The sequence below is a fragment of the Ambystoma mexicanum genome, chromosome 10 (assembly GCF_040938575.1).
Source record: "Ambystoma mexicanum isolate Mex_15411 chromosome 10, UKY_AmexF1_1, whole genome shotgun sequence".
Lineage (NCBI taxonomy): Eukaryota > Metazoa > Chordata > Amphibia > Caudata > Ambystomatidae > Ambystoma > Ambystoma mexicanum.
Window position 1 is genome coordinate 154172757 of NC_090932.1, and position 27962 is coordinate 154200718.

A 27962-nucleotide genomic window follows, 5' to 3' on the forward strand; every position below is an offset into this window, starting at 1 on the left:
ACTCCTGACGGTGCAGCTCTCTTTTGGTTTGGTGAACAGACCCATGGGATACCCTTATGACACCCATGGGTAGGGGTGCAACCCTGTGCCCCTCGTGTATGTTTTTGGGTACCTGTGTGTGACCCACAGAGCAGGGTACGGGCTGGTGGCAGCTACGTGCTGAAGTGACTGGTACCCTGAGCATCCTCCATTTTGGGATGCCCCGGCCCTGTCATTGGAATCGGTAGATTCCGGATGGAGACAAAATGGCACCCATGGCCTCTTGCCTTCCATCGCCTGTTACCTTGATCTTCCCGAAGTCCCGGGAAACCCTGATTCCGTCCGTTCCCCCTGACTGGCTGTTGGGTGGAAGTTCCATATATGGTAGTGTGGGGAAGTGCTGACCAGACTGGCTGGAGCCTTCTCAATGACTGTATGTTGTGGGTGAATGGAGTGTGTGACGAATACGCATTCTATGTTGTGGGTGTCTAGTATCTGGTGGTTGACACAATGACTGAGACAGCCCTGCCTGAAACCGGCAGGAATGCAGTATGGAGTGTTGAATGGCTCGGTACTTGTCCCAATACACATAACTTGTTGTGAGTGTCTGGAGAGAAGTGAATGGCCTGAATGCACTGTGTGCCTGATTGGCTGCCTGCCTGTATGAATGCCCTTAGTCATGATTGGATGCTTGAGTGTGACCAGGCAGACTGAATGGGAGATCAAGAGTATATCTGGGGACCTCTCACTGCTAGGAATCGTTTTCAGAAGCTGAAGTCCACTATGACGAGTAACTGGAGTAACTGAAGCTTGACCTTGAAGCCCTGCTGGACGAGAAGAATTGCTGTTGCTCTCCTTCACAATCTGAAAGCTGCTGTGCCTCCGAGGACTGACCCAGAGAGGACCTGGTAAGGCGCCCTCTTCCCGAGCTAGGAGGGACCATCGTGCACCAGCCGATCTTTGCCTAAGCTCCTGGTGGACAGACCTTCGACAGGCTGCCGACCCGATACGGGGATTGCTGCGGAACTCCAAGGAGAAGCGCACAGACTGTTGTCCGCCAATGCCCGTTTGCCTAAGAGCTTCATTGATCCAAGGACGCTCTCGTCCTCATAGTCGCCGCTGTATCCTGTTGGCAAAGGCCTGACGGTCGACGTGCCGAGGAGCATCCGCCGGTGGGTTTCCCGCCACCCAAAAGACCACAGAGACGCCGACGACTTGACGCCCTTGCTGGGCCACAGTTCTACAAACTCTTTGCGGTCCAGAACTATCGACACCGAGGTGCCCCGCACGCCTTTTCCTTGCAGGATGTTTACGCTTCCCCATCAACGAGCACCGCTAGGAACGACGTGGCCGCTTCAACGTCATAGCTTGACCTGTTCTCCGTCAGACGTTCGACGACCCGTGACACCTACCTGAAAGGGAGGACACTCAAGAAGGACCGTCAATTCCCCGACGAGGAACGCTACAACACCAAGGTACTTTGGGGTTGCAGAACTATTGGAAAGTCTAGTGGGAACAGTATATGGACTGGGCTTGTATCTTTCTTCTACAGGTTGCCCAGGTTGGGGGATCTCCACACAGAACTGTGTCAAGTGGTACAGGGCCAGTATTCTGCCAATTGCTCAACCATCTTGCTTTCCTTCCTCTCTCTACTGCTGGTTTCCTCTTTATTCTGATCTGTGTGTCATTCTGACCATATGCACTTTAATGAGATCTAATAAAGTTAGTGGTACCACTTTAGAAGCTGTATATATTTACCATTGCTGATTTCCGGAGTACAAAGTGAGTTATCGTGATATTGTATATACCTCTGAACATCCAATGCAGCGTGTGGACATTCCTTTGTGGGTGCTTGGGGACTACACTGTACTTAAGAGCCAGCCCGCATCACCTCCTGAGAAGCTGGGTCTTCATTGCTCGACCACAACTACCAATATTAGAGAATCTTGGCAGGGGTCTCTGTGCCTCCCCTCTACCATATAGAGAGGGGAAGTGCAGACCCCCCCTCCGGTCTTTAAACCCACCAAGGTGGGGGCTCAGAGATCTAATCTGCCCTGTGCGAGCACTGTGCACAGGGTACAGTGCAGATTAGATGGGGGCTCGGCAAGGAGTCTCTCTCTCTTCTCTCTCTTCTCTCTCTCTCTCTCCTTCTCTCCTAGGCAGAGCATGGGTTTGGGGGCTGACTCTGGCCGGATCCCGAGATCCGGCTACACATCTGGTGCCGAATCTCGGATCCTCCGAGACCCGGCCCAATCACCAGCGCTGCATAGATGCATATTATACAAATACGAGGGCATGCTTTTACCTTGCAAATGTTTCAGTGCCATAGAGAGGCAAGCTTCAAATAGCAACAGCGTAGCGAGCCTTAGGGTGCCAAAGGGTCTGTGCTGGGGCTCCACAGCAGGCACCAGAGAAAGCCAGAAGCCCACGGTTCTTTTAAGGAATGAAGGCACCCTTGTCAGGGTGGGTTTCAGTCTGTACGTTCCCAACCGAGTGTGGTTACACCTCCTGTCCAGGCATTCCTATCATCCCACCTGTGCCTTTTAGTGTTCTTGCCGGTTCTAAGCTGTTCGCAAAATCCGCGGCATATAGCGCTCCTTCCGGAATGCCCACTTCCGTGCTGCAGTTCCCTCCTTGCAGTTAAAAGGCCGCAGCTGGGTGAGCCCCCCCCCCCCCCCATGCTGCACATCAAGGTCCTTAGCACGAATAGGTGCAGTGTAGAGCAGCTTCCAAGCCTTTGAGGCAGGAGGAGAAATCTATGCACGCCCACATTTCTTTGATTTTGACATTTCTCCAAAGACTTTTATTTATAAAAATAAATGTGACGGGGAGAAACCGCCCCGTGCAATGTGTGGTACCAGTTGTGCAAGCTAGCAATGCATGAGCCTGTTCTACACGTGTGTTAAAAGTCATGCACTTGCTTTTTCATTAGTGAATGCTAAGGGGCCTGGCTAAAGAATGTAAGCTGCGCATTAGGAAATAAAATAAGGTTTGGCGTTTTCATGCCGCACCCTTTCTTTGAATGTAACCCCCTGCCAGTTATGTGCTTAGCTCGAGCTCTCTCTCCTCTGTGTACTTGCGTAACTGGGCTACCAAGGTTTAAAATGAGGTTCTTCTGGCTCACAGTGTAATATTCAAGCACGTACTTGTCTTCGTTGTGTAAACACCCTTTTCATGATCCAATGTCGTTTTTCTTTGCACGTATTAACCACCGGCAGGGATTCAACGCTACCATTTGAAAATAGGAGTTAGTGCCATACAGTTTCTTGACTTTAATCACATTCAATATTTTATTGATTTAAGTACTTTTTTTTTAAGATAGTTTGTTTTTGTAGATATTGATCAATACAATATTTTCAGTAGTAATTTAAGATCCAATAAATATAAACCTAATTGTGGAAAAATAAAAAAAATACATCACTTTGAATGTTTTTCTTCAAAGCAACATCTTTCCCTATCCATGTGTGGTAGGTCAGAATTAGGAGACGGACAAGGAGACATTGGGCCTCATTATGCTTTCAGACTGCCACATTCCGAGGCTGCCTGCCGATGCCGCTGCGCCCACAAGGTCTGATCCTGCCGTTAGTAACAGTACCGGTGCTTCCGTGAACCCATTCCCGTGGAGTCCTATGGGACTCCACGGGTACGGGGACTAACAATTACCAGCACCTAGCTTCCCTGTCCACCGGGACTTGTAATGTCCCGGTCGCACCAGCAAGCTAGGTGCCGGTAAAATGTTACGAGTCCGGCGGAAACCCGCCAGAAGTGTTCAAACCTTATTTTTATTAGAAATCAAAGAAAGAGACCTCCACTGTCTCTAAATCTCGAGAACTGGGTCCTACTCTATAACAAAAACGTATAAACTGCTCTCAGGATGTCTTCTACAACACAAGCAAGTCCTCTGTCCTGATGCACAGTCTATATTCAGACGCTCAGTATCTCTTGGACTTTAATGTTCAACTGAATATAATCAATGTCTCTTGCACGTGGAGGTCTGGCCTAGGTCTCCGGCTGTCCACTCCACCTTGGGGTTTGGTGTCTCCTTCCCCGCTTAGGGTTTGGCGCATTGTCACTCCGTACTGGGGTCTCTGGTTTTGCCTAACCCTCCTTCTGCGTTGAGCTTTCTCATCCTGCTCTGGCATTGGATTTCTCTCAAAATGCCTTGGGCTTTCAGATTTTCTACCCCGCCATGGGGGTTGACTTCTCTCAACTCACTGTGACGTTCACTGTTCTTACTCTGCGCTGGGGTTTGACTTCGCTCAGCTTGCCTTTGGCTTTCAGGTTCTTTACCCTGTGTGAGATTCAGTTTCTTCTGGCATCCCCTCTTCTTACTCGTGGAGCCACTGCATACCTTTTTTCTCATGGGTGCTGCTCTTCAGGGTACTCGAGGAGATCACCGAAGCAGACAGCACTTCTTTGTCACCCTGCTGGTGTTGCGGACCAAGCAGAACTCAACCTGTCGTTCCTCAGGCTCCTATCTAGTCTGGATATCGGCATCTTGGTATTTCATCAGGCCCTGGATAGCGGCATCTTGGTATTTCATCAGGCCCTGGATAGCGGCATCTTGGTATGCCAGTGTTCCACCTTTCCTGCAGTGCTTGCTCTGGAATGTTCATTGGGTCCTGCAGGTCCTGCCTTCGGCAGGGCTTTGCTGCAGTCCTCGTGGACAGCCATAGCGTATGCTCTTGCGTTCCTGCCACGAGATCCTGTGCCCTCTCTGGCTTTGCAGGCTCCTCTCCTTTCTGTCTTCAGTCTGAATTTGTTCTTTATCTGTCTCGGAAAGGGGGTGGGTCAGGCCAGTGCTCCTTCAGTCCAGACGAATGCAGTGCATGCCGAGGTTCAAAAACCACAACCACCGTCCTGGAAGTTGGAGACACGGGAGATTACAACCTGTTTGTTGATGCACAAAGCAGGGACACACATCACAAGTTGATGCACGAAGAAGAGGCATATAACAAGTTGTTTTTAACAGTGCCTTTTGTGAAAAGGGCTCCAGACGTATTTTTCAAATCTTCTGGCAAGAAGCACAAGAAATGGAATACTGTTTCATTTGAAGCTTGGTCACAAAGTAATTCACCAGCTGCCGACAAGCATTTTTTTGTGAAAGGGATCCTTATTTCCTGGATCAGGAATGTACTTGGATATTTCTTTGATTATTAGTTGATCACCATATAGAAATACAATATGCGGAAACTCCATAAACCTACAGCCTTTTTTAGGAAAGAGAAACCTGGCTTCCTCCAATGCTCGAACAGCAATTCACCCAAACAATACACTGCATCTGTTATGGGCAGAAGCTCCAATGCAGCCTCCCTTTGACCGATGTAGCCACTTTGTTTGCAAGAGCCGTGGATCGCCTCCATGATCTCACGAATATTCTTTGCAAAGTCCACGTCAGGCAGACGAGTCCCTCCCCACTGCTTCACTCTTTGCCTTTCTGGCACTTGGGGCAAAGCCGGCTTCTTTGTCCCTCTTATTTCTCCTTCCTGCCACTATGGCACTGCACTGGTAAACCACCGCCGACCGAGTACCTCCAAGTGCCAACTTTGCAGTTCAAAGGCAGTCCACAATCCACTGGCTTTTTAAGTCCTGGTACTTCAACGGACTTGCACGTAGTGGCAGACCCAGTAAGCTTGTACCTCATTTGGGACAGAGCAGCACCCTGTTTTAAGCACCACTGCGGCCCACCTGTTGAAGCGCCACAACCCCCGGCTGTAAGTGTCAATACAACCCACAGCACGGCCCGCTAAAAGATTTGGAACTGCAGTGTCGACAGTCATTGAGGAGCATCCCCAGCCCATGGCCGACGCCATCTCCAAAGGTTGTAGATGTCCTCAGGGATGGTTTTACAGAGTTACCCAAAGTCGGGAGGCGTAAATGGCTATATCCCCTCTGTTCCTGCAACACTTCCATCACCTCATTCGATTGTAGCCCCTGTAGAGATATGTGGGATCCCGAGACCTCAGTTAGTGATCATTACAAATAAATAAAATAAATGAAATGCACACTTCTGCCCTTTTTTTAGCCGCCTGCTCCAAATATACGTATCCCGCAGGGTCATTCTGACATTGGCTCTCATTAGGAGTACAGCGGTATTACCAGTGGCAATTCTGCGATAGTCTGTTAGTTACTGTTACAATACCCCCTTGGTTTCAGAGGTGTTATTATTTCCCATTCTGGAGCCTCATAGTACTGGCTTGAGGTTTGGAGGAATTACCACCAGTGGGAATTCTGCCAGGAGATATTCCTGCTTCTTTTGGAGGTAAACTGGAGGAAACTTCTCATGCCAAGTGCTGGAGGTATTTCTTCCACTTTCCCTGTGAACTCTTAGTATGGAGGTATGTCACAATCGCAGTCATCCCGCTGCCCTCACATTTCTACTGCACCAGCACAATCGTGATGAGTCCCATCGTTTGGAAGCATAAACGGTGCCTGTCATAGGCGTTATTGGCCCAATTATCTCCAGAGAGGTTCCTGTACAAGACAACCAAGGCAAGGACACTCTTGTCCTTACAAATATATTGTTAAAAGGCTCGTATTAGTATGCCTGCCTCCGTTCTGCCACATTTTGTTCCAAATCAAAAGGGATTATCAAAATCATGTGCTTTTCAATTAATTTTACTGCAGTTTTCCATTTAATGAATTATTTCACCATGACATTTGAGACCATGTTTTCTCTTCAAATAAAACATTTGCCTGCTACCCTAATTCTGCGTCCTTTAATGCCCCCCTATATATACTCGCTCTAAATGTATTTGATAAATGACTGAAACATTTGATGGCAGATAGGATTGCCCTATCCTGCCCACTCAAGAGTCTGACAATGTTCTACCTGCCCTTTACACACAACTTATAGGGTGTTGTGGTAGGGTCAGCGGCCTGACCCTGTCACGAGGAGATGGCGACCCTCTCAACCTGGAGCAGAAGACCTACCATGGTACTTGCCAGAACCAGACATGCCCAGCGGCGGGGAATGGGAGTTGAAGTCCCTGTCTCTGTCCCTCTGGGTATTAAGTGCGTTATAAATAACCCATTACATTACATTGCACAAAGCCTTCTACATGTGAAACGGCAAAGAACCCCTTTTTACTTGCCCCATTCCTGTAGACACTGGCCGTACCACTCTTTTCGCCCTAGAGGAAGATACTCCAGGTCAGTAGATGTGATCACAATCCTCATACAGGTCTTGCTCATACAGAGGATTGAAATACCCAACGAGAGAACACTATAAAGTATGCTCTTGTCGCTGCAAAGGGAGTCACAGGCGGAGGGGCTCCTCCAAACAACCTTACCTCACTGCTCCAGTGGTCTTTGGTTGTCAGCACCCCTGCTGGTTGGTGCCGATCAGATTATATTCCAAAATGGAAGAAAAAACAGCAGACTGTTTGGCGCGAATTCTGCTGGCCTTCAGCCACACCCTAGGATTTCTGCAAAAGTCACCAATAACACAATTGTTGCAGAAGAAAGGAGAGTACCTTTGTATCATCCAAAACAAAGTCAATGCGCCTCATTATTAGTTTGGCGGTAGCCTTGCTGGTAAAATCGGCAGGCTGCCGCCAAACTTGCGCAATTTTCCAGTGCCCGCGAATGGGCAATTACTAGGTAATTACAGCCCTGCCGGACCCGGTAGTTGCCCATTCGCGGGGGCTTGAATGAAATGCTCCACATTCCCATTTGAGCCCCATAAGGCACAATGGGAAAGGGGAGGTTGGATGCACCGGCACCATTCAGAATGGTGCCGGTGCATCCGACATGCTCTGCTTGCGGGTGCCGGTACGCCCGCCAGGTCAGACCAGGCGGGTGGGAAGGCACTCGCGAGCAGAACTCGTAGTTTGCCGTTCCGGTAACAACAGTACCAGCAAGTTTACCGGTATCGTTGTTAACAGACCGGCAAACTTGTAATGAGGCCCAATGCATTACTGGTGAAAAGAGCGATAGACCATGTCCCATCCAATGGAATCGAGGCATTTATTTAAGGTATTTTCTGATCTGAACATTTTTTGGGTGCTGGAACCCTGTCCTTGGTCTTGGGTTCCTCAACAGATTTTTGAAGGTTGCAATCCTTCCAGACGAGTACACTACAAAATTTTCTAGAGCTGCTTTTAAGGGTATTGAAGTAAGGCTCAGACACAACGGTGGTATAATTTTGGATGGGAACTGTGTGGATGTGTGTGTGCGTGTGTCTGTTCGCAATGTTCAGCATGCTTCCGAACATGGTACACACCTGAAATTCTGGCATACCATGTGTAGACAATGTAAACAGTATAAAATATACATTTTTCTATAATTTTTTTAAGAGGTCTGCAATGCTTACACCTTCCATATGGCTCTTCGCGCCGTAGTTCTGCCGTAAACTTCAGCAGTTCATTGTTCCTAAACTGTCCACACTGCCGGCATTCAAGCTGACATTAGTGGCACTCACTTTTGAAGTCATGCGGGTGACACAAAACAGTGCTTTGCTAGTAATGGGCTGACAGGAAATGGTGCATGTCTCCTCATAGTGTCTGCAATTATGTTGTCTGTCGCATGGTGGCAAATCTCTTATGATAATTACAGGAATTTAATTTCCAATAGAAGTCGATGAATGTATGCCATCTCAACAGTACCAAACGTACATGCTTCAGCCGTACACGTATGGGTACAGCACTTCAAGCTTACATGCTTCAACCCTACACGTGCAGCACTTATGTTGAGGGCGCTGCTGCCTCTGCTGTAGATCTGGACACCAATATTGTTGCTGCGCAATCTCAATGCTCCAACTCAAAGTAGCTGGGTAACACAAACAACCATGCAACATCATCATCTATATTTGTTCATTGAATGTAATTCAAACTAGGACTGAGGTGGGAATTACAGTGCAAAGCACAGGTACACCTACTAGTTGATAATAAAAGGGTTGGAAAAATGTCTCTTTCCCTAAAGCTAAAAAGGGTTTCCCTGCCTCAAATGAAACTAGTTAAATTGTCAGGAAGTCCGAAACTAAAAAGTCTCACTGTCGTGTCCAAAAACCCTCCTACTGTCCCTAACACTAACAATCTCAAATAACTCTGCAAAGGTGGGCTTTTCCTAAAGTAAAAAGTGTTAGTTATGCTTTCCAACAACACAAACGTTCCCAGTCTTGCTGGTAATAAAGTGAGGCAAAATAATGTTCCAAAAATACACACTTCCAAAGCCTAGGGTTCGGCTCCGTTCCCCATGACTTTTTATCTTTAGTTACTGGATATCTCACGAGGAACTGTTGCTTGACTTCACAGTTCCTGTATCGTACCAACTTGATATGCTCCGCTACCAGGATTTCAGTGCTAGGGTGGTGTCCGTTCCGCCTAGATTTCTCCTTATTAATAGTCACTGTACAATTCAAAAGGAACTTTTTCTTAATGTCATAGTTCTTGTATCCTATTAGCTTGGCACACTACGGTACCAAGCTAGGATTCATTTTCCTTATCAGTCTTATGGTTCTTGACCCTTTTATCCTTAATCTCTCATGTGGGTGCAGCTACCAGACTCGCACAGCTTTGTTCACTTCCCTCCCAAGCAAGTGCTTCGTCCTGTTATGTTTCTTTGGACTTCACGTATGGGGGAGAGTCCCAGACTCGCAAGATTGTGTTGTGTCCGTTTGGTTCACTCTCCTGCCAATTATACAACTGTCTCATATTTTCTTTCAGGGTCCCATACCCTCTCCTCCTTTTGGGTCCCGGACCCTCTTTCTCTTGGGTGCCGGTCTCAGAATTCCAAGAATGCAACTGTCTCTCTTTTAATTTAGAGTCCCAGACAATCTCTCTCTTGGGGTGCGGGTCCCAGACTTGCATGTTTGTGTTGCATCCACTTGGTTCACTGTCCTGCCAAGAATGCAACTGTCTCTCCTTTAATTTACTGTCCTCGACCCTCTCTCTCTTTTTGGTGCCTGACCTCTGTAAGGAACTCATGGTGGACACAGTAAAGACAGATACAAGTGATCACAGTTCAAGGGTGTTTATTTAACTGTATGCAAGTTGGGAAAATGCCTTATCTAAACCTAAATCTAAGATGAGAGCAAGCATCGACCATCAAATGAAAATAAGGCAGTCCTTGTGTCAAAATAAAAGGGCCTATGCTAAGAAAAACCTATTGCCAATTCCTTACAACTAATTATACAAAGAGTGTGGGATAAGGGTTCAATGAAGAAAGAAGTGTTCACAAATAATAAGTCAGGATGTGATTGTTGGGTGTCTCCCTTCCCCACGTTTTCAGCACGGGACAAGGTGGGACCTTGGAGCACAGCACACGCTCAAGCTTTCTCAGCACGAGACAACAATTCCGTATCAGCTATCAGGTTCTTCTGTGGTTAAAGTCTCTTCTCAATAAAAAGTCTCTTGCCCTCAAGAACCTGATAGTTTTCAACAAACAAACACACAAGTTCTGTTCCTCGTATGGCTTTGGGTGATGGCTTCACCCCTGGGTCCCCCTCTTCCGGGCACAGACCGCTCAAAGTCCTTCCTCGACAATTTAATTTAACTGTTTTTTTCATACGGTAGTTAGGGTGATGACTTTCCACCCCTGGATCTCCATCGGCTGGGCTCGGACCCCAAATGACAGGTGAGACACTACACTTCCACTTATCTTGCAATATTTCCTGCTTTCACGATACTTAATGTCTTTTCAAACAATGCAGTGTGAGTCTTCCTCAATTTGGTTCACCTCTGTTTATACACTGTTCGTAGGGACTTCAGGCCTCGCCCCTTTTGCATTCGTATCCCTCTGCCGGGGGTCCCTATTGCAAACTTTAAGAAACACAATTCATTGGGTTTTGCCCCTGATTGTTGGCTTCCCTCTCGTCGACTTTTACCAAACAGTTCACTATGGCTTTTCCTTCTGGCACAAATCTTAATGGGCCTCATTACGACCCTGGCGTTAAGGGTTTAACGGCGCCGTAAAAGGTGTTGGCACCGTTAAACCCTTAACGCCTCATTTTAGCAGGCGTTAAAGTAGGGTGCCGCAAAGGGACCTTGGTGCTAAGTAGGGTGCCGCAATTTGCAGCACCGTACTTGGCGCCCTATGGGGCAAAAATGGGAATGGGGAAGGGCCCATGGTGAATTAGGAATTACCGCACCGCCAACCTTGGAATGGGGCGGTAATTCCGCCATTCACCATGGCGGACCCCGGCATGAACCATGGTGCTAATAGCACCATTGTTTCGCGCCGGGGTCGTAATGAGGCCCAATGTCTTTTTAAACATTGAACTTTAGCTTCACCCCTGGATCTCCCTCATTTCGGACTCGGACCCTACTCAAATCTCGATGTCTTTTTAAACAGTTCCAGTGGACATCCCTCGGCTGGGTTCACCTTTTGTCAACACACTGTTTCTTGGGACTTTAGACTTTGCCCCCTCTTCGTCAGCATCCCTCTTCCGGGTTCACTCTTGCCAAATTCACATTCTCTTTCAATGTTTACGGGATTCACTTCCCTTGATCTAAGTTCTTAGGCCAAAGGCGTTCGAATGTAAAGGGATTTTGCTTGACCTCCTGTATGACCCCTTTGACCTATCTTGACGGCTCTCCAACGGCCTTCTGGTATCTGTAGTTTCAATCAGACGGGGACCGACCAGAGTTTCTGGTAGCAGCACCCACGTGGTGCCGGTCCCCTTCTGCAGCTGGTCAGCCCTTTACAATTTTACAGTTCTTTGAACTTTTCTCACTTTGCGACTTTCATTCATCATAGCCCGGTTCTTATCGGTTCCCCTTCGACTTACTGGCTGTGATGAACCGGTTGGCTTTCCTCTTAACTGGAGTCAAGGCCGGTTCCATGGAAGCAGGAGTCTCCCTCACTCCAGCTTATCAGCGTCGACACGCTATGTATACTGCTGACATCTGATGCAGGACACTTGGGCTATTGTCCTCGGTCTTACGATTCCTTCTGCAGAGGTTTTGCAGGGTTTTGTTGAGAAGGGCAAGGTCGTGGCACTCCTCGTCGGCTTTTTGATGAATGACGCTTTTCTCCTCCTCTTAAACTGCCGGGTCTGGTAAGATGTCTCGTCGTGAGGTCTGCCTTTCTCTTCCTGCGCTCACTTGCTCCACCTTTTATCCCTGTGGGGAAAGTAAAGTGCTGTCACGTGTGTGTGATTTTGGTTAATTGCCTCGCTCTGCATAACCCTGGTGTCGGGACATGTCAGGTAAACAGTTCTGAGTCTGTTGTCTTTTGTGGGTCAAAAAGGTGTTCGGGTCGGAAAGAGGGGGTTAGAGTGTTAGCTTATGCTACGGGGTAGTATGGGGAAACAGTGCTACATGGAATTACCACCCTCCCAGAAGAGGGGTTTTTGGTGAAGTCGGAAGGGTAGGTTTTTGAGGGGTTTTGAACTGAGTATGAGGGTTTGTGAGGCAAACGGGAATGACCAGAATTATAATTTGAAGTGAACAGGGGAAATTGTGGGATTGGCAGCATTTTGTCTGAGCAGATGGGGAGTGGGAAAGGTCTCCCCCTTAGGAAGAAGGGACGACATCCTCAGATTCATCACATGCTTCAAAGATGGAGATTTCCACACTTCCCTCAAACTGGAAGATGCTTACTTCAATATTTTCATTCTTCACAAGCACAGAAGTTTTATCCGTCCTGTTTGGCATCAAATATGCCTCGAGTATTCATGAAATGTCTGACCCCAGTGACTTCTCATCTAAGAAGATCAGGGATAGATGTTTACCTCTACTTAGAAGACTGGCTAAATTAAGCTTCAATGGAGGATCAGGCCCATCGTGTGACAAAGATGACACAACAGACCCAGACATCCTCGCTGAATTTCATTAAACTATCCTCATTGCCATCCAGAAAGATTGTCCACCTTGGAGCTCTGCTGGATACTAATATTGTAAGAGTGAGGCTTTCAGGTGAAATGATCTGAGCCGCCCTAATCAAGATTCCCCACCTCACATGACAACGGACAACCATGGTTTGCTAATACAACAAATCTCTTCTAGTAAAACTATTGTCAGAGAAAACTGACAAAGGAATAATTGTATTTAACTGAGAAGAAGATGATGAATAACGAAGACAAAGGGCTTCAAGAGGTCGAGGGACGGAGCAAGAGAGATGAAGTTTCACCGGGGAAGTCCCATGGCTATGTCTCCTATGCAAGGGGAGGAGTTGGGGAACCCGGAGAAGCCAGCGAGTTAAAAACTGGCTGGTGAGACCCGGAGTTGAGGTTGTGGATGCACAGTGTCCTGTATACTGGAGGGAGAGAGAAACAGCAAGCGGTGGCATGGCCACGGAGAGCCAGTGGTGGACCAGAGGTCCTAGTAATCGCTGAGACCATGCAACAAACGGGTACCTGGGATAACGAAAAGCAATCCAGAGAGAAACTACGAAAAACAAGAGATCAGAAGAGGAAAAGTCTTTGGACGAGCGAGAGGGAAAAGTCAAGGTGAAGGAAACGAAAACCTGGTGACGTTATCCCCAAGAGAATCGGGTAATTGGGAAAATTGAGACCCAGGGAGGAGATGAAAAATCATTATATGAACATTCATACTCATCCCAGTCTATATAATGAGAATATACTAGTGCGAGAAGTGAATGAGAATCATTATAAGAATATTTCTATTCGGCCAAAGCAAGAGAACCAGGAATTAGTATGGAGAATAAGAGAAGTAAGACTGTTAACATAGTACTCGTACTCATCACAGTCGATAACGAGAATACAATAGTGAGGACAAGAGAAGTAACGGGGAATCATTATGGATCTATTCCTACTCGTCTCAACAAAGACATTGGGAGTGACATCCAAAAAGATAAAGAATTGGAGGATAATCATTATAAGAGTAATCCTACTCGCCGCAGTCAAAGCAAGGAAAGCATCATTATCGAAGAGAGGGCACTTATGATAAAAAAGTCCTGAGAGTAAGAATAAGGAAAGCTCTATCTAAAAGGATATATACCATAAAGAGACTTAACATCGCAAATCAAATAGATGAGAGAGAAACCTCCACAGAGAATCTCAGAAAGTTTGGATAACCCTACCCTGGGAAAAGGGAAGACTACCTTTTGGAAATGGAACTAAAGAAGAAAGTAGCCAACAGATGGCAAACACTGACAAGAGAAAAGATCTCAGTGTAGAACCAAAGGAATCACGTTGAGAAGAACCAAAAGTGTAATGAAGTGTTAAAAGAACTGCGTGAACTGATTAAAGACGTCACAAAGCACTATTTGAAGATCGGTTTTTGAATAGAACTTTGCAAGGAGTAAGAACCCAGGAGAAGGGAGCCATTCACCTGTCCTTAGTTGTTGGGATAGTGGGACAGTCAGTTAGGATTAGTTTGGGAGGGAGGACAGATTTTTTAAGACATGCATTGACGACTGACAAGCGGCTAAATTTGTTAGGTAGGGAATACCCCATAGAAGTAGAGCAAGCTAGGCACTACATTTCTTTTCAATAAATGGACATTATGAAATGTCTAATAAGAGTCTGTGTCCTTCTTCCGTCCTGCCACAGCACATTTATACAATGACACCTTAAATTTCTTCTTGCAACATTAATTTTAAATAAGTTTATCAATGGAGCAGATTCTCAAAAACCACTGCATCTCAATGAGATGCACAAATGGGGCAGGCACCTCTTTGCGCCATTGCACCTCTCATTGGAGATGGTAAATTCACAAAGAAAACACCAACAATGCCCAGTCCACAAAGGTCTGCAAATTGTGGCCCAAACACGTGGCCATTTAATGGTGCATCAGATGCGCAGGTTTTTGGGACATCTGTCAGATGCCCGTTTATTTATGCGCAAATGCTGACATGCCTCACGTTGCCTCAGAAACATAACCTCATCAGATGCCTTCCCCCCCGCACCCAGAAAGTGCATCTACCCTAAAAAACACAAGCAAAGTATTTCAGACAATTTGTTTAACAACCATGCTCTTTTTTTTGGTCTTATGTGCACAAAAAGTCAGACAATAAGATAATTCATATTTTTTAACTTCAGCTTTGTGGTGAGTTACTGGATCACTTTCCACAAATCTCTCGGGTGGTAGTTTTACCATGTCATTCAGGGAAGTCATAGTGATGTCTGATTGTGTTGCTGTAGAGTAGGATTATGCATTTAATTCATATACTCGTGTAAAAACTGGCGGTGCGATTGCTAGACAGCCACATAATGTCCCCCTCATTCCTGTACAAGTGTTCTATGGCCTCAAGAGTACGAGGGTCACTTAGATGCAATCAATGGCAACACAACTGCACAGTACCCAGCTGTGTCGTAAAATGCCCTCACTAATCCTGCCCTGGTACATGTATAATGAGGCATGCCTGTATATACCCTGGCAGATGTAAGGATCCTGTTAAAGGGTCTGTGACTGTGAGGATTATGATATCACCAGCATGACGTCACTGGTGATCTGGAAGGAGTCTTTTGAAAGGTAGTACAGGGCTGGCAGTACATTGGTTAGTGATGGCGTGGCATGGGCTTGCATTGTGGGTGTGGTCTTACTGACTCACCATTTCCTGTATGATATGGAGTGGAAAGCAGTACATCTGGAGGACCTCTTCATCAGCCAGTTGAAATCTGGTTTCCCTCCTCATCAGTCGGTGCATTTGGGAATGTGTAGCTGTCTCTCCGAGCTGTACTTTTATTCTGTGTTGTTGGTTGTGATCGGGATATACTGTGTACTTCTTTGCTTAGATAGGTCCCTTGCACCCTTGTCTTCGTCGCTTGCTCCACTTTTAAATGGCGAAAATGTGGACGGGCATTTTATAAGCAAGGTTTGTAGTCTGGTTTTGTGAATCAGGATTTTGGTGCTTCTTGGTGTGGCCACGCACACTTTGCATGCTTAATGATGTGTATTTGCATGATTTCCCCCCACTGTGTGCATCTCTTGTCCACATGTTCTATACTTTTATTTATAAACTGGCACATCTCTGTGATGCACACTTCTGTGACTGTCGACCATCTATTTCTGGTGTATTTGTGGCGCCTCTCAGATTTGCACACCTATTAAATTTTGAAGAATCTGTCCCCGTGTGTCCTAATATACCTTTGGCAGTGTAAGCACACTTCTGGATACTGTTCCTAGTGCAGCAGATTATAAATGTGTGAACAAATACATGGCCAGTTGCCAAGCTACATTGTCTCCGTTCTGTCTGTTGGCATACACTTGGATTTCTTCTTCAGCTGCACTGGGTCAATTCCAGATACTCATTACCCTTGCATTACATTCACTTGCGATTACATTTGCATACATTCTACATTTCTATAGATTTGCATTTTTCCCTGACACCATCATCTTGCATCCCTCTGGTTTGAAATATCAGGCTGCACATACAACCACTCCAAGAATGTGAGGACACCGGATTTCGACAATGGACTGAAATGACCAAATTCACCGAACAGACAAGTTTAGAAACGGCCGCATCTGGTGATAGGAGGAAGAAACTCTGTTGCAAGGGGCCCTATTTACAGATTAACAGTTTAGAGACCATCGCGATGGACGGATCTATGGGTGGCTGGGGAGCGGCCCTGGGAATGCTGCACGCCAAGATCCTGTGATACCCAGACGTGAAGCCCTCGCACATATATGTGTGGAACTCTGAGCGGTCCATTGCACTTTCCAAGTTTTTACCAACACCACCACGGCAACATTTGAAGGTAAGGGAAAGCCTATTCCCAGAGTCTTGTTGTTGCAATGGGATCTGCTCCAGGGAATGTTCCTGATGCCGCTCCATCTTCGAGACATCTCCGCACACCCCAGATTACATGCTTAAGAGGGACCTCAGTTTGTATGAGGGGAGGTGAAGCCGGACCAGCTAGATCAGGTTTTCAAGACAGTGGGCACGACCATGATGCATCTCTTTGCCACCCTGGAAAATGCCAAATGTTGTCTGCAGACTGCATTACCCAGGCAATCTAGGAGCTGCCGTCTCCTTCCCATGAAAGAACACATTACTATATGCATTTCCCTGGCTTCCCATAATCCAGATGGTTCTGTGAGAAATGCTGCTTCAACGTGCAGACTGATTCTCATTGCCCCATCATGGGGCCAGGCAGTACTGGTACTCTGATGTACTGCAGCAATCCCCTCCGGTAAACAGGGGAAGATTCTGCACCACAATCCTCTCAGTAAGGCTCAGGGCTTGACTCCTGGGTTTCAAGAGTTTGGCCTCATAGAAATGTCTCAAGAATGTTGAGACATTCTTGGCCCAGAAAAGGGCTAAATTTGTCAAACGCTGCTACAACAAGAAGTGAAAACGATGTTGTCCATGGTGTCGGAAACAAGGCACCTGCCTGTTTTGATTGTCGCCCACACCAGATTCTTCTTGAGCCAATCTTCTCACCCCCATGCTCCCTGCTCATCTTGCTGGTGGCCACAAAACTGGACAGAAAGTTGTCGATCCGTGGCATGTAGCATATTAAAAATGTCTGGCAGAGGGACTCCCAGGACCCCCTTTTTAATTTGCATATTTAAGTAACTTTGGGTCTCACCCTAAGTTACTAGGGGAATCCAGACGTGGACCCCTTGCTCACTATTCTTACAGAGGCATAGATCCACATCACTGATGAGGTCCAACCAGACCGAAACACGTGTCTGGGTTTTCTGTTACTCTTGTTCAGAGGAGAATTGCCTAGCATTTCGGTGCTGGACTGCCCCAGGGCAGGACAAAGACTGATATGTTTGGGATATTTCTTCTCTGTGAAAGATAGTGAGCTAAAGACTCTGGGTAAGTCTCTTGTAACCAGGACTAATGTCTGGCAGAGGGACTCCCAGGACCCCCTTGTTAATTTGCATATTAAAAATGTGCCACTATTGTAACTATATATGTGATGTATGTTTATATATCATTCCTAGGATTGGGAGGATAGCTGAGGTGTAACGTGCTCACCTTGGAAGCAAGATGACTCGGAGCACCACAGGTTCGATACCCGGGTCCGCACTTAGAAACCTCTGGGTATTAGGCGCTTTATAAATATCATATAATAGGTATAAAGACATATTGCTTATTTGTAACCCTAACAATCACTACTCTTTACCCCAGAATAGAGTCACTAATTTGTCTCGTGTAATATTCTTCACTGAAATACGCTTGTTTCTTATGCTGTGTGACTATCCTATCTGCCCCAGTCCCTCATTCCCTTTTCTGGACTGTCCTTAATTTGCAACAATCTTCCTTCTTAATATTAAAACTCTCTAATCAATTCCAGCATCCGTCCTGCTTGTCCCATGAACGTGTCACGTTGTGTAGCCCTTGAGAGGTTATCAAATGTGGGAAACGGATCGTCTATGGTCTCTCCTGCCTTCCTCTGCTCCTTCCCCAACCTCTTGTGCTTTTAAGTGCACGCAGCAATTCTCTCCCTTAACAACCAATTCCACAGTCAGTGGGCAAAATGGAACAACGTAACTTAATAAAATATCTCATCATGACTCACATTAAGCACTGCCGCTGATCCCACTGTGGAAGTGTAAAAATGTAGTCCAGCTTTAGACCCCCCCGGCCATCAAACTGTCCAACATTGTTCCATCTCTCAGACCTGCCATGTATGAGGACGCCATCCTTTCTTCCTTCATTATCTATCTAAAGGTCAAATGTCCCTCCACATGATCTATTGAAATCACGCAAGGGGCCTTGCCTTTGTCTCTCAAAATGCCTTCATCTTCTCAAAATGGTAATTCGTGGCCCGGACTAAATGTCAAACTATTCGCGATTTACCTGGCTTCCATTACTGGGAAAGGATCAGGTACATGAGGAAGTGCACCACCAGGGGCTGCTGCAGGGCTACTAGACTGGGTTCAGGCCCAGAGGTCTTACTGAGACAGCAACCGTGCAGTGCACCTTGCACATCATGGACAACGTTGAGCTAGGCTTCCTAGGGCCTTATTCAAGTTTGGTGGTGTGGGTAAAAATTGCTGATAACAGAAGGACCACTTTTTTAGCAGTAATGGAATTGCTGCTGTTTTTACCACACCGCCGAACTACAAGTTTGACGCTGATAAAGCCTCCACTTAATGTAAAAAAATGGCAGATTTACAGTGGCTGCATTACTGCTTGTGGAAATCTGCCAAAACCCCCATGGAGTCCTGACTAGCACCTCCATACACCACTCTGAATCTTGCGGTATGTCCGTAGGACCGAGTGGTGTAACATTAAATGATGTTGGCGGTAATTCGGCCGAATTACCACCAAAGTCGTGATGAGGCCCTTAGCCTTGCTTGATCTCTCTATGGCATTTGGTACAGTTCATCGTGGAACTCTTGTTACACTATTCTCTGCACTGATGGGATTGGTCTGTTTTGCCTCCTGCCGATTGGATAGGCACCAGCAGGCCCCACTGGGAAATATAACAGTGTGCCATTCAGTCCGCCAAAGCTCGAACCTGTCGCCAGTCCGCTTCTTCCTATACATGACAATAGTAGGGGCCCTCAACTTTTTAGATCACTCTGCACCAATATGCAGATGGGACACATACTAAAGGCGTGGCCGGGCCAAAGACCGCTCACAGGTAAAACCGTGTCTTCTCTTTATTCAGTCCCAAGATAAATTCATATCTAGAACTGTACCCCACCAGAAGCAAGATTGTGCTCCTTGGAAATCCTACCAGAGAAACGCTCATCCAATCATGACTAACCAACGTGAACCCCAAAGGTTTCTCTGCGAAATGTACCCAACTTTTAAATCACTAGCCTTCCTTATTGACTGCAACCTCGCCTTCAAATATCACATCACCAAGAAGGCCCCAACAGCTTGGGACCAACTAGAATTCCTCTGCAAATTCAGATTCTTTTTGCCACCCTATCCATGATTCCTTAGAACCTGGGCAAGGTGAATCCACTCCTCACTGGCATGATCCCCACCAAGGAATATTGCCCCAGTCCAAGCAGTACATCACTCCACAGCCATACCAGTTGCTGGCCTAAAAAATATGAACACATCGAATGTCCTGAGGCAGCTGCACTGGCTCACAATAGCAGCGCAGATGACCCAACAGCCTGTGGCATATCGAGCACCTTGGTACCTAACCTGAAAACCAGCCCCTTCAGGAGGCCAGCGCAATTCCAGAAACTGCAACATTGCAAGAATGAAATGCAAATATAGTCCGAAAGATAAAGCAGGAGGCCAGTCTTTTCCTGTTTGACGACTGACCTTGAGGAACAGCATAGCAACCCTTTCTTGCTCCCGCCCCTCCTGCTGAAGAAATTCCTCATTTAGCTCTGTGCACAATGGATCAACGATCGGGCTGACCTGACCGTACCGACCGGGCGACCGGCCCTGACTTGCCCCACCGGTATGTACCTTCTATAGCGTTCATACATTATATGTGCTTAATTGCATTACTGTTGAGCTACGTGGTCGGTTCACGGCTCTTCCAACTTGTCTAAATCGTGGTAATGTTTTCCACTGGCAGCTCATGCTTTGGCAAGCTCACTCTCATTTTGAGCCAACTACAGCCGCTCCCACTCAACTTGTGAATCGCCTCCAAAACGTCCTGCCGCTGTCACAAAATAAGTCCGTGCCAACATTGCATGCTCAGAAAGGAGTCGGGAAAGGCTTTGCCCTCGAACAAGACTAACCCAGGCCTTCTCCAGATATGTCCCACCCTTACACACTATACTCCAAATTGACCAACAGCAAAGTCTACTTTGCACTCTAGCAACTGGTGAACTCAGCCGTTCAATGCTCATACAATTTAAGATGTAGTAGTTTCCTAATTTCTTTTCAAATATCTATTTTCTGTAGCATTTGCTATTGCCATGTTTCCCATTTTATAATTCTTTATGAATGTGAATTAGTTTTTTTCTGAAATAAAGGTAAATCTGATGGTACTCGTTTATCACCCTCTCATGGTTGAACCACTGAGTTGGCCCTGCCGGTGTTTCAACCTGTGACTTGCAGATTGAACACAGATCACACGTGTGAGTGCTTAACTCAGTGAGTGTCTGGTCCCTGAAATCCTACGTAGCCAGAGCTTTTGGCACAAGGACGGCTAAAATTAAGTCTGGGCCTTGAATTTATATGATTTACCATTTGTATTGCTTGTAAAATTCTGTTTGGTGTTTCAATGGGGTTTAGTGGTTTTGTTGTATTGTAATGCTTGTATGGAATGTGAAATTCTTTTTCCGACATAAAGGTATATCCGATCTAAGTCTGTGAGCTTTCTGAGGGATGTAAAATTAGAAGGGACTAGTGTTATGGGAATTTCTAAAACTGAGCTGCTTGGGCTACTCCCCATGACCTCCAAATACCAGTTTTAGGGGAGGTGGTGCTATGCTGAAATACCGCCGTTATTCCCCATCCCTCCCTACCTCACCACCCCAAAACACCCCTGCGCCTCCACCCGATTCTGCTCATTTGCCTCCCTACTGGAACTCCCTTCAGTTGCAGATCAAAGCTGCCCTGAAAACGCCTCTTAACATGTCCCTTGGACTATAAGCCCCCCCCCCCCCCCCCTCCTTCCACTACTGAGACTTGATATGCTACCCTGGGCTAGATGCCTCCTCAATTATTTATTGCCTTCATTTGTTGTTGCCAGGCGCTGGTGTGATCGCCATGCACACTGATACCACCTGTTGCTTTGAACATGGGCCTTGTCCATGGCTTTCACTGCATGTTGATGCCATGTCCAATATTTCTACTCAAAATGCTTCAATGCATAAAACAAAGTGAGGCCTCATTGGTCCTACCAGCAACCGAATTTCCCATGTGCCTCTGCTTGGTAATTAGGTATTGGAAAAAGGGGCACCTCACCGTGCTGGGCATGTTAGTCCTCCTGAAAAAGTGAACAGCCTTATCGTCTGAGCTCAGGTCAAAGGGCGAAGCTTACCTGGCATAAAAGTGTGGGATGTGGGCAGTGGCCCTATTCGTTCAAAGCTTTTTTAATGGCATTAGAAGGGTCCCTCTGACGTATGATCTTACCGTCTTCTGTTTTGTTTACTTAAAGGCGATGCTTGGGTCCCTTGGCTCTGCAGTGCTTCTCATTTTCATTACATTGCCTTTAACGTAATTTCCCTTACATTTTTACCACAGAAAATGGAGACTTCCTGGCATTGGATCTCGGAGGAACTAATTTCCGTGTACTGCGAGTGAATGTTTCCAACAATGGCCTCAAAAAGGTGGAAATGGAAAATGAAATCTTTGCTATTCCAGACGACCTCATGCGTGGCAGCGGCTCGCAGGTATGTGCTTTCTGACTAAAACACATCTGCTAACGCCTACTGTACCATCTGGTGACTCATACCTCACGAGAAGTCTTGGTGACAACCAATGCAGACTGGTTTTATTTGGAAATTTGAGTTGTGTTCCTCACAGTAAAGAATTGGACGTTAGAGAGGATCTGGGGCAGTATAAGGAATTTTGACCCCCTAAGCAAAACGCCATTTTGCCACCTGCAGCACCGTACTGATCTGTTTTCTACTGACACGGTAAAGTTAAAGCTGTCGGATATCATTAGTTACAATTCCCATAACCAAACTAGCAATGATGGCTCGAAGCACACCCCACTCTTCAGCCCAGCCCCTGCCAATGTAGTGTCACAAACACTGCTCCTCACACTCCCACACAGCAGCTTGCACACTCCCACACAGCAGCTTGCACACAGCCACACATAGGCTTGCACACAGCCACACAGAGGCCTGCACACTGCCACACAGAGGCCTGCACACTGCCACACAGAGGCTTGCGCATGCACACTGCAACCCAGAGGCTTGCACATGCACACTGCCACCCAGAGGCTTGCACATGCACACAGCCACCCAGAGGCTTGCACACAGCCACCCAGAGGCTTACACACAGCCACACAGATTCGTTCTCCCAACGCAGACACCATCAATGTTGGTGTTGTCCGATTTCTGTCATAGTTAAGCGATGTCTGTGTTCGGGGGTGGGGTGGGGTAGAGAGGGGCATGCTTTAGCTGCTTCTCTTCGGGCTTCCCAGGGTATTATGCAGCTAGGTTGCAAGGATGGATGCCACACCATATTGAGGATTGAAGGGTGGGGCAGGGCATGAATGGTGGTGTTGAGAGGGAAGTGGGACAGCTGGCATTTTATGCAAAGGGTGTCATGCTATTATTGGCTAGTTGGGCAAGTTTGAGAGACCTGCGGATAGGGGTGGGCAGTTAGTTGTGGTAATTTGCGGAGTGGGGCAGATACACGGATCTTGCTGGCTTTGAACTCATTGACTGCGACAGGACGGTCAATCTACAAGTGGCCGAGTAAGTGCTGAGATCAGAAGACTGGGAATGAGCTCTAGGAATGGCAGAGGAGTACTGAAATCTGAGTTTGACATTTCTGAGGGTCACCCGGTAGCAAGAGTTCACTGCTGGGTTCAGGCAGAGCAGTTTGCCAGTTTTGGGAGCAACGGAGTTATGGGCAGACATGAAATGGGGACTGGGAGGCAGTGGCCGGAGTGGTTTAACTGAAGGTCCATATGGGGATCGGAGAGGAAGAGGGTGAGCACACTGACTATTGGGGGGCATAGATTGCCTTCATAGGGATTGAGGGGATAGAGATATTTACTCTTGCGGATCCCTGGGGCAGCATATGAGGGATTTGATAATTAAGGGGAGCAGTATGTCTCTACAGAGATCTGGTGGGGTGTGTGCAGGGGCTAGTACAGGGGCCGGTGGGGCAGTGCAATGCTCGGCAATAAGGCTGCAGCAGGGAGTGTTGTGGAGCTGGTCAGAGGTTGAGGATTCAAGGTAATGGGAGATTCTGTGTCGAAATCTGAGGCAGAGACTACTTGCAAGTAAGGGGTTGCGGAGTTCATGGTGAACGTCGGCTTGATGTTTGTGTCTTTAGTTTGTATTTTGAGCCTATCCCTGGCATAGGGGTTAATCACACCCACACACAAACACTCTGACACACATACACACACACACACACATGCTTTTTCTCCCTCACTCTTATCTTTCCAATTCTGCATCAAAGAGTCAAGCTTGCCTGGGTCTCGAACCCTGAAGGTTTTGACGGATTCAAGCCAAAGAGTAATGTACTTGCCCTTCCCTACACACCACTTTCCAGGCTCACAACACTCCTGTGGGCAGTATGGGCAGGGTGGACTCTACAGAGTGTCTCCTATTCGTCTGCCATTGGGATGTGGGGGGATGTGGGGGGGAATGCGGTGGGGCTACTGGAAGGAGGATTACCTCGAACGCAATCCGCTAAGAACGGGGCTTAGTTAAATGTATACATGCATGAAATGACGGTGCAGCAGAGGACGGGATCGGTATGAACATTATTTGTGCATACCTGCATGTTTCTAAAGACGGGGGCTCAACTGTCGCCCTTTCACGACCACCCGTTTCTAGACCTATCCCTTAGGTTTGTAGTCTTTGAACTGAATTTCAGCAAAGTCTGATTTCCCTTTATGGGTTTGATTGATTAGTTAGTATAGGTAGCTCCCGTTCCCAAATTTACTTTCAAGCTTCCATGAACCAGTCATTTGATTCTCAGCCCTTACACCCGAGTTTGAGTTGAGGTTCTCAAAAGCCGTTTGTGAGCGCTTTATCCTGGATGAGCTGCAAACGTTTTCCTCTTCAACGCATAAGATCCAAAACCCATTAGTCTTTCAAGGGACTCACAGAAATGCCTCTAGATTCTGTCAGCAGGGCGCCTGCGCTGGAACTTGCAGCTTCACGGAGATTCGCGACTGGGGAAGCCACCGCAGCATTTCTGGAGCTGGGGGGGAAAAGTCTGGTTTTGAACCTTGGAACTAAACTCTGTGCTGCTTCGCAGAACACCTGAACACCCATAGATCTGTGCTTTTTCTTTTTTACACTCTCAATGATCCTTTGGATATGTCCATCTCCCAAGTCCCAAAGATTTCTCTAGGTATCTCCAGACATTTATGTTCTCCTTCTCTTTCCTCTCTGCTTTTGCCGGAGCATCAGCCATTATAATCTGCAACGCTGAATAATCCGTGAACTGCAGGTCCTCCTCCTCGGACTCTTCCCCACGTCCTGCCATATTGCTCTCTCGGCTGGCTCCTCGCGGCTGACACGCATGGCCCTGTTTGGTTGAGGCTGTTTTCGCGATCTGCATATTCATGTTTCTGTAACCAGCAATGGATCTGGTTATGTTCATTTTAGTGTCCTTCGGATTGGTGTGCCACTTTCATCCGGAAGTCGCTTCAACCTGAAGATTTGGTTTGCACCACCAAGGAGTTAAAGGGTCCACCAGCCATTTGGGGTTGGCTGGAAATCTTGGTGCCTCTGTTTGACACCAAGTCTACTCCCTGCATCGCTCGTGGTGGCCCTGCTGCTCCCAGTATAGTGCTCCTCTGCAATTCCTCTGACATATTGTGAGTGGGCTCTCTTAGGGAAGGGTTGGCTTCTGGTCCAAAATATCTGCTCTGCGAAGAATGTCATACAGAGCTTTGGTACAGTGCTGCTGAAAACTAGCAATTCTGCACATCTCAAATGTGTCAACGCCTGACCTCTGTTTCTCTTGCCCTAAAAAACTCATGAAATCATGAGATGTACAAAAAACAACAGTGTAGGCAATGCACTAAACTCTGCCTTAATCTGCATTCAGCAATGCCTTCTGTCCCAACTGTATCCCTCATAACAAGCAAAATGAACAAAGTACGACAATGTTTGGTGCAGAGACTCTCAAGGCCTTGCCTGTGCAAGGAGTCCTCCTGCACGATTTATTTTACTCTTACCACCGCTCCCTCAGCCTAGGGACTGTGGCCATGGGGTCAGCGGCCACTATCTAGTATAGAGTTTGCTAGTGGGGCTTGGGGTGGGGGCTAAACTTAGGCATGGGTGGGTGCTTGCCTAATTCTGTGGCCTACTGCCTTTTTAGTTTTTCCTTCTTTCTCTTGCCCTCCAGGACCTGTGGGTGGAGCCTGCTCACTTGCACCTGCTGAGGCACTGGAGGAAATCCCTCCAGCTCTCAGTCCCACTAGAAGTTCTGTTTACTGCTTATTCAGCCCTCCCTAGAAAGGAGGTCATGGGCGAACTCAACTGTTGCTCATTTTATCAGTCACTGAAAGATGAGAATGCTTTGCTAGCTCGTCTAGGATGCAAACTTGTGACTCCTACAATTAACACCAGTAAAGGGTCATCCTGTTTTCTTAGCACTTCTCCAGCTGCGAAGACCGACGAATGAACTCTGACTCCAATACCACCACCACCACACGGATACTTTAAGATCTTTCAGCAGCTTTTGACAGAGTCAACCATGCAACCCTCACCAAAATAATACAAGAACCACGTCTAAGCAACACTGCGCTGCAATGGATGAAACTCTTCCTGGCTTATCCCTTTCAGCTCAATACCCACATGTTTTGTTCCTCAAGGTTCATCCCTCTCACCACTGTTCTTCAAGCACTACATGGCTTTACACATGACAAGTCACGAAGTATGTAATCCCCACTGGAATCTTCACACAAGGGGGAATAGTGCGTAATGCAACGAAATAAAAAGGGGGGGGTGTGAAGATATGGGCACATTTGTTAGTGAAATCAGACCATATCAGACTTCAATTTAGAAACTATCATGAGTTCACGTTCTCTCTCTGAATAACACTGGTGAGGTCCGAATGTATAATGCAATGTATATTATAATCTCTAATGACAGTCATCACAGGATTAAATGCTGCAACTAAGCAGATGACACTGAAATCGTCTACAAAATCGCCAACAGCAGTGACTTCGATCAAACCCTAATCAGCTGCCTCTCACAAATCAGTGCATGAATGAGCAACAGCAACCTTAAACTCAACCCAAATAAAACTGAAATCCTAATCTTGCCCAACAACCCTTCTATCCAACCACGCATGTCATAGCCTACGGAAATGGGAACCAGACCAGAAGCTTCCAGAGCAGTTGCAAATCTTGGAATCCTCAAGGACAATGGGTGAACACTGGTTAATGTAGTAGTAAAGAAATGCTTCCATCTACGATTGCTCAGATGAATATTACCCTTTCTCACTTTTCCACAGGGTACACTTGCCATTATCTCACTGGTCATGTTGAGAATAGTATGCCAACAATCTCTACCTCGATATGCCTGACTACCTCCCCAAAAACGAAAACAAATCCACAATACAGCGGAAAGGCTCCTTCTAAGACTCCACAAGAGAACTCATCACCCCAGAGCTAAGATCACTACTCTGGCTACCAGTCGAGAAAAGGGTCTTTTTCAAAACATTTTGCAATGTTGACAGAGCAATTCATGGCCAAGGAACAGAATTTGTGCAAGAAATAATCGCCATCTACAGACCAAACAGAAGACTGTCCTTTAGGAAAGCAGTGAAAATGTAGCTCTTCAATATAACGAGCTTCTTTTGCAATGCAGAAGCCATTGTCAAAGAGAGAACAAACATGGCTGACCATGGCACACTGGATTTTCAATTACCCAACAAGCTACATGCGCGACTACGCCTAAAGCCAATACCACAAGGATGTCACTCTTCCCCCTACTAACCCATATTAAAACCCTCAATACTCCTACTTACATACCACTTGCAAACCGAACCATGCCACGCACACACATTTATAACACCACCCACACAGGCACCAACCAGCAGACCTCTACACCGCCTCCAACAACTCGCATGTTCTCAACATGACCAATCCACCTTTGCGCAGCGTGTACACAGGGCGTCCCAAATGAACTCAAATGCCTACACACCCAACCAACTCGGACCACCTAGAAGCAAACCCACACACAGTGACAAGTTTTTTCTGGACTGAAACTATTAACACCACAGCAAAATCACTTGAGTACTCTCCGTCTCCTCCCACTAACACGCTAGCCCATGTGATATTTTCCAAATCCGCAAAAGCGCGTAGTGACCATGCAAATGGCAGCGGTATGCAGTTTAATCCCACTAACATAGAATAACATCCTTGAATTCTGTCTAGTGAAACCTAGACTGGCAAGCCCTAAATGATCTTGCTTCTGCTCTGGCTCAAGGACTGTTGTGCTTACAGGTGTAGCAGAGCAGCCCTCAATACATTTCCACACATCTGCTTTGTCAGTGCCTGCTCATACATCTGGACCCCATTATTTAATCACTGAAGGGACTACACC

The 27962-nt window shown here is 46.8% G+C and overlaps 1 protein-coding gene across 1 annotated transcript in view; it reads left to right on the plus strand.

The window, feature by feature from the left end:
* The window catches only part of LOC138491244 (hexokinase-2), a 388662-nt gene that overhangs the window by 132542 nt on the left and 228158 nt on the right, over positions 1-27962 (plus strand). Inside the window, exon 3 of the mRNA XM_069617654.1 lies at positions 21952-22100. Coding sequence (XP_069473755.1) covers positions 21952-22100 — 149 coding nt within the window. The remainder of the gene's footprint in view (positions 1-21951; positions 22101-27962) is intronic.